Here is a 7,500-nt window from a genome sequence, read left to right on the forward strand (position 1 = left end):
CTTCCTGCCTTAGTCCGACATGGTCGTTCTCTCTGAACCAAAGTCCATGATTCAGGCTCCACATCAGCTGAAAACTGTGATTCTGAATCACTGAGCTCCTGCTGCTGCCGGCCCCTGATTGAGTTACCCTGCTGCTGCATGTTCTGCATGTACTAATGTACCTGCAGCAGGTCCACACCTGGTTCTTTGGGCTTGATCCAGCCCCTGACACCACATATCGTACGGTGGTTCTGGGTCACCGTCTCCCTCAACCTGGACGTCTCAGGTTCACAGCACAACCTCAGCAGATGACAGGCAGCAGGTTCAGAGTGACAGGAAAGGTCTCAGCTCCCACGGGTCTGGATCAGTTCAGAGCAGAGCTCATTAAGATGTAGACTCTCCTCATTTCTATTGGCTCAGAGCACATTCCTGACACTGGTGCTCTCACTCGGGGACCAGTTTGAGGTTCAACATGTGGACGCTTCAGCAGCTTCTCTCTGCTGCAGACACAATCCGACGAGGCCTCATCCAGACCCACAGGAGCATCTGTGGGTCTGGATGAGGGAAGTGAGCGACCGTTGCTCATGCTGATAGCAGCCGCAGCGTTTCCACCCTGCAGATGTGTAAGGTGACGTTGTGTTCAGATAGTGAGAAGGTGCTTCTGTTTTATTCTAAAGAGGAGGAAGGTTTGTCAGTTTAACTTAAGCAGAACACAACAGTAAAACAACTGTGTGTGTGTGTGTGTGTTTCCCAAACTTGTGCATTCAGTTTGCATCAAACCTCAATGTTCCTCCTTGTGGTTTCAGTGAGATCTATTGTGGTCTGTGTGTGTGTGTGTGTGTGTGTGTGTGTGTGTGTGTGTGTGTGTGTGTGTGTGTGTGTGTACCCGTGAGAGTGTGTGTTACCGTGGATACTCCATGCAGCACCACAGGACAGTATCTGTTCCTCTTCTGCCTTCACTGGTAGTGACGCTGTGAGTGTGTCTGTTTACACACACATGCACAACTGTTGAAGGGAAAAAAAGTGTGTTTTGTTGTATGTGCATTTGCATGTGTGTCTGTCAGTGAGGAAGCAGGTCGGGCCTTCAGGAGGAAATGAGAGTCAGCTGGCAGGAAGTGCTACTGTGAGAAAAAACTGCCAGAATCCGAGAGAAACGTTCATCCTCCACTGGACAGAAAACATTTTACTCTGACAAGTTTCACACTGATGGTAGAATCACTCTGGTGGTCTGTGACGAGCTTTGAGACTTTAGATTTTCTCTTTGAGGAAACTGAGGTTTGTATAAAGTTTCGGGCCCTCTTTTAATTTCTGTGCATGCAGTTTGAAGAGATGTTGAACTGTGACAAAGGTTGAACTCCAGTCAACAATATGGAGGTACTGATATTAGAGACAAAGGTAGGAAAGAGCCAAATCACTGGGTATCAGGTGGTACCAATCAAGACAACGTCCTTGTCTTTAAAGGTGCTATATCTAAGTTTTTACTGTTGCTACATAGCTAACGTTAGCATTAGCAACTGTTTACTCACCAGTCCAGAAGAAACGTTGTGAGTGCGGCATCAACCTTCATCCTTTACTCATCAACATCTGTCTCCAGAGGTGGAGACAAACACCAGGGTTAACCCTTGTTTCTTCTACTGGAGTTAGCATGCTAACTAGCTAGCTTCTCTTGACTTTGTGATAGCGCCTCCCTGCAGCCTCCAATCTGTCCTGCAGATGTAGCCGCTGAGAGGACGTGTCACCACTGCCTGTGCAGCTCCTTCAAACCTTAGTATCACCTTCAGTTATCTTCAGAACCAAAAGCAGACATACGTCTGAGGGTGGGACTTTTCAGGGTGAAAACGTTTTTCCTTTTACTTTTGTAGAGACACATGGATCAGTATGAGGCAGTTAGGTGACGGCAATAGAAAAGAACTCTGTTCTGGACCAGCTTAATGTTAGCATGTTAGCATGTTCTCCACTAGCCTCTCCTGTCAGACCTGTGATAGACTGGAGACCTGGGATAGGGTCCAACCCCCCATGACCCTCAGAGGAAGGATGGATGGATGGGTGGATGGATGATGGATGATAGAAGGATGGAAGGATGGATGATGGATGGATGGATGGATGGATGATGGATGATAGAAGGATGGATGATGGATGGATGGATGGATGGATGGATGATGGAAGGATGGATGATGGATGGATGGATGATGGATGGATAGAAGGATGGATGGATGGATGGATGGATGGATGGAAGGATGGATAGAAGGATGGATGATGGATGGATGGATGATGGATGGATAGAAGGATGGATGGATGGATGATGGATGGATGGAAGGATGGATAGAAGGATGGATGATGGATGGAAGGATGGATAGGATAGAAGGATGGAAGGATGGATGATGGATGGATGATGGATAGAAGGATGGATGGATGGATGGATAGAAGGATGGAGGGATGGATGATGGATGATAGAAGGATGAAAGGATGGATGATGGATGGATAGAAGGATGGAGGGATGATGAATGGATAGAAGGATGAAAGGATGGATGATGGAGGGATGGATGGATGGAAGGATGGATGATGGATGATAGAAGGATGGATGGATGGCTGGATGATGGATGGATAGAAGGATGGATGGATGGGTGGATGATGGATTGAAGGATGGATGATGGATGGAATGATGGATGGATAGAAGGATGAAAGGATGGATGATGGATGATAGAAGGATGAAAGGATGGATGATGGATGGATAGAAGGATGGATGATGGATGGATAGAAGGATGGATGGATGGATGATGGATGGAAGGATGGATGATGGATGGATAGAAGGATGAAAGGATGGATGATGGATGGATAGAAGGATGGATGATGGATGGATAGAAGGATGAAAGGATGGATGATGGATGGATAGAAGGATGGACGATGGATGGATAGAAGGATGGATGATGGATGGATAGAAGGATGAAAGGATGGATGATGGATGGATAGAAGGATGGATGATGGATGGAAGGATGGATGATGGATGGATAGAAGGATGGAGGGATGGATGGATGAAAGGATGGATGATGGATGGATAGAAGGATGGATGGATGGATGATGGATGGATAGAAGGATGAAAGGATGGATGATGGATGGATAGAAGGATGGATGATGGATGGATAGAAGGATGAAAGGATGGATGATGGATGGATAGAAGGATGGATGATGGATGGATAGAAGGATGAAAGGATGGATGATGGATGGATAGAAGGATGAAAGGATGGATGATGGATGGATAGAAGGATGGATGGATGGATGGATGGGCCCCGCTCAGATTTGAGAACGTGTTTATAAGATGCTAACACACCAGCAGTGCAGCAGAGGAGCTGCTGCTGCATCCGCAGGAAATCCTATGCTAAGCTAGGCTAAGATCCCCCTTAGCATCCCTTTATCCCTCTGAGGTTGACGGACATGGAGGTGCCATGTTTCTGATAATATGACGTAGGCATCTGCAGAGTCTCAATTCCTGGTCCAGGTTTGGTCCTATGTTTGATATAAGAACCTTTAGAAGGTCAATTTAATCGGCCTCCGAGGGATGAACCGACTCCATGCAGGGTCACGGGACACGGGTCCAGAACTTTGTCTGATGCTGTTTCACTTTGTTTGACAATAATGAGAGTTACACGTCCTGTGTTAAATATTTGTGTGAGGTGTTGGTTTTGGTCAGACCGTGTGGGCGGAGCCTGTTTCTCCTCTGAGATTTGCATGAAGGTTTCACAGTCTGGTCATGAGTCTGGTCTTTAGAGAAACAGAGCGAGCTCTCATCACTTCCTGCTTTCTGATTTTTTCTGATCCCTCTCAAAGTGAAAATAGCAACAGGAAACCGTTATGAAGCCATTCAACACCTCTCTCTCTTTCTCTTTCTTTCCCTGTCATCAGCCCCGCTCAGCTTTCATTTCTCCTTTAATATTTTCTTCCTTTCTTTCACTTCTCGTGTGGCAGTGTAATAAAAAATGGTGCCAGACCTCCTCCAGCTTCTCACATGTAGGAACCACAGGGCAGCGTCACAGGAAAGAGGGCAGGAGTGAGGCCAACACAGAGCAATTCACATGAGTCCAAATCATATTTATAGAGGATGAGACGTGGCAATAACATCACAGCAGAGACATGTGCACAGTGATGTAGACTCACCCAGGGGGAAATATGATGGATGGATCCTGAGTGTTGTGTTCTCCCTTAAAGCTGCATGTTTTAACTTCCTCTGTGGTTTATCTGAATGTTGACCTCCATCAGAAGATATATCTGTGGTTTAAGAACCAAAAACCATCTCAGTGTAGTTTTACATCTCCTCTCTCAGGTTCTCTCTGGAGCTCTAGTAACAACAGGTCAGTCAGCCAATCAGAAGAGAGACTGGGAGCACTGACTGCTTTGTTGTGACATCACACTGACGGCTGGTTTTAAGGCTCAGTTTCTGAATACAGGCTGTGTGCATTTCTCTGTGGACTGAGGCTTTGATACTTTCACAGTATTAATATAGAACCTAGACCTGCTTTATAATCACAAACACATGGACATCTACCTTTAGACTGTGTGGAGCTTTAAAAACCTTTATACTGTGTGGAGCTTTAAAAACCTTTAGACTGGATGGAGCTTTAAAAACCTTTAGACTGGATGGAGCTTTAAAAACCTTTAGACTGGGTGGAGCTTTAAAAACCTTTAGACTGTGTGGAGCTTTAAAAACCTTTAGACTGGGTGGAGCTTTAAAAACCTTTATACTGTGTGGAGCTTTAAAAACCTTTAGACTGGGTGGAGCTTTAAAAACCTTTAGACTGGATGGAGCTTTAAAAACCTTTAGACTGGATGGAGCTTTAAAAACCTTTAGACTGGGTGGAGCTTTAAGTACTTTGTGCTGATCTCTACAGTTGGTTTCATGATACCACACAGTTGAATATTGGACACAACACACAACAAAGGGAGAAACATGTTCACCCCAGGACAACATACCAATATCTTTAATATATCCTCAGCTTACATGTGAGTACAGCTGTCCTGTCCAGTCAGACGACCCACTGGCTTTTTAAATGGTTCATTTAGTTAAAGAAGTAGGAAGATCTAAACTGCAATATGTTTGCCTCCCACAGCAGTGACGAGAAACCATTTAATAACAATAAATCACGGCTCCAGATAAATGGGCTTTGGTTCTGAGTGTTGATTGGCTCTAAAACCTATATTCTCATTGAGAAATGGTTCAGTCACATTGTTTCTGACATGAAGAGGCCGACCATGTATTTAACCAGAGAGAGGCCAGGAAAGGAGGGGGCCTGGCACGGGGCCTCGCCACCACCCAGATACACACCACACACACACACACACACACACACACACACACACACACACACACACACACACACACACACACGTCAGTGCCTGGGAGAGCTACTGGCACAACTTGAAAAGCCTTCATTGACATCTTGGCTGCTGTGTACAATTTGCTTCCTCGTCTGTCCACACACACACACACACACACACACACACACACACACACACACACACACACACACTGTTGTCTGCAAGTCTGTGGATGATCAGTGCTCTTTTGCTCTTTATTAGACTGTGGGGGAAAAGACTGGACTGAACGAAAGAACACACACACACACACACACACACACACACACACACAGCGCTCCCCTTCATCCACCCACACACTCAGTTAATTGCTTCCTCTCCTCCGTCTCTTTCTTCTGTTTCTCTCTCTATCAACAGCTTCTCCAGACCAGCTCCATTTATTCACTCCAGTATTTTCTTCACATGTTCACGTCCAGTCAAAGAAGATTTTTTTTCAGCCCAAACAAAACTTTTATTTGTTGTAAAATCTTCTAAGCTCGTGGTTCACTTCCTGATCACATGTGAAGAAGTCCATGGGATACAGTCAAAAGCCCTGGAAAAAGCAGTCGTTGAACCTGAGGATCGTTCCATCTATTTTACACCTGAAGTTCAGTTTGGTTACCATGACGACGGCCACTCAGCCTGGGAAAACAGTCATCTGATGTCTTCTGACGCCATAGTGATGTCATCAGGGTTAAGTCATCTTGGGCTTGAGAGTAAAGCTGTGTCCCAGTTCAGGGGCCACGTCCTTCAGAGGGGGCGGTCTGCGGAGGCGGGGCTTCTGAAGACCACATAGACCACCAAGACCAACTCCAGGGGCCCACAGGGAATCAAACACGCCGCGTCACCTGCGTCTTGTTATGTCCCTGAAGGCGCCGCTGATTAAACTCTTTCTCTCTCTCTCAGATTCCAGGCAGATGCAGTCGTCTCCATCCTGGTCCTACGACCAATCGTATCCCTACCTTGGCCAAATAACCACGCCTACTGTCCACACAGCCAATCCCCTTTCGCCTGGCCGCTCTTCCCTCAGTGACTTGTCCTCACGGCTGACAGGTAACACACACGAGCGCTCACACAAACAAACACTGAAGTAGGTGAGTAGATACATGGATTGTAACCTTTGACCTCTGGCCTCTCTCAGGTCCTGACCTCACAGCCTTTGGCGACCCCAGGATGACCTTAGAACGGTCTTTCACTTCCCTCCCGGACCCCCGGGTCCACTACCCTCCCACAGCGGCTGCCTTCACCTACACCCCTTCCCACAACCCTGTCTCCAACAGCGCCCTTGGCATCACCATGGCAACGGCCATGGCAACCACCCCGACGGGGAGGTACCACACCTACCTGCCACCCCCCTACCCTGCGAACACCCCCCACCAGGCTCAGAATGGGCCTTTCCAGTCCACCTCCTCGCCGTATCACCTGTACTACTCCACCGCCGCCGGGTCCTACCAGTTCTCCATGATGGCCGGGGGAGGAGGCAGCGGTGACTCGCGCTCCCCTCCCAGGATCCTGCCACCGTGCACCAACGCCTCCACAGGATCCTCCCTCCTGCACCCCTCCCTGCCCAATCAGAATGAAGGAGTGGGGGTGGAGGTGGAGTCCAGCCACAGCAGCTCCCCGACAAACATGGCCGCAGCGGAAGCTGTGTGGAGACCGTACTGAGGCAAGCGGGGCGGCGCCGACACGCTGAACGACCACCTCCTGGTCACGTGACGACGGACGCCAAACATCGTCAAACACATTCACACTGTGTGTGTGTGTTGAAACTGAAGATGAAGCTGAACATGTGTCTGTCGAACACTCACTGTTGGTTCTGACCTCTGGAGGAACAGTCTGTCACATGACCAGGAGCTGGTGGGTGTGGCCTGTCTGAGCCAGCAGACTGAGCCCCCCCCCAGTGTCACTGCAGGGTGCAGACCTGGGTGAAGGACCGTGGGGGTGCTGACAGAGAGCACGCAGCAGCTCTGGGCTGATCTCAGTTCAGCTTCTTTGTAAATTCACAGACGTTTTCCTCCTTGATGTTGTTGTTGTTGTGAATAGATGATTTGCTCATGTGGTGCCCCCCCCCCCCCCCCCCCCAAGGAAACATGATCACTTCACTCACTGAGGTACTTTCTTTGGTCCCTGAAGCAAAACTGACCTTGGACCTCTGACCCAGGCTTCACTGCAGCC

At 48.1% G+C, this 7,500-nt stretch overlaps 3 protein-coding genes across 16 annotated transcripts in view; 2 read left to right on the forward strand and 1 right to left on the reverse strand.

Moving 5' to 3' along the window:
- The window catches only part of LOC139609388 (CD59B glycoprotein-like), a 225,759-nt gene that overhangs the window by 139,321 nt on the left and 78,938 nt on the right, over window positions 1-7,500 (reverse strand). The gene's annotated exons all lie outside the window — the stretch shown is intronic.
- LOC139609385 (protein NLRC3-like) overlaps window positions 1-7,500 on the forward strand; it is a 175,728-nt gene that overhangs the window by 136,588 nt on the left and 31,640 nt on the right. The gene's annotated exons all lie outside the window — the stretch shown is intronic.
- The window catches only part of runx1 (RUNX family transcription factor 1), a 73,839-nt gene that overhangs the window by 65,775 nt on the left and 564 nt on the right, over window positions 1-7,500 (forward strand). For all 8 annotated transcript variants that reach the window (XM_071464254.1, XM_071464257.1, XM_071464255.1 and 5 more), the window contains 2 exons: window positions 6,232-6,378; window positions 6,467-7,500. The exon at window positions 6,467-7,500 is cut by the window's right edge and continues 564 nt beyond it. In XM_071464254.1, coding sequence (XP_071320355.1) covers window positions 6,232-6,378; window positions 6,467-6,990 — 671 coding nt within the window. In that variant the 3' untranslated portion in view covers window positions 6,991-7,500. The remainder of the gene's footprint in view (window positions 1-6,231; window positions 6,379-6,466) is intronic.

The sequence above is a fragment of the Trachinotus anak genome, unplaced genomic scaffold, assembly GCF_046630095.1.
Source record: "Trachinotus anak isolate AG129_WGS33_773 ecotype Australia unplaced genomic scaffold, CSIRO_AGI_Tana_v1 ptg000026l, whole genome shotgun sequence".
NCBI lineage: Eukaryota > Metazoa > Chordata > Actinopteri > Carangiformes > Carangidae > Trachinotus > Trachinotus anak.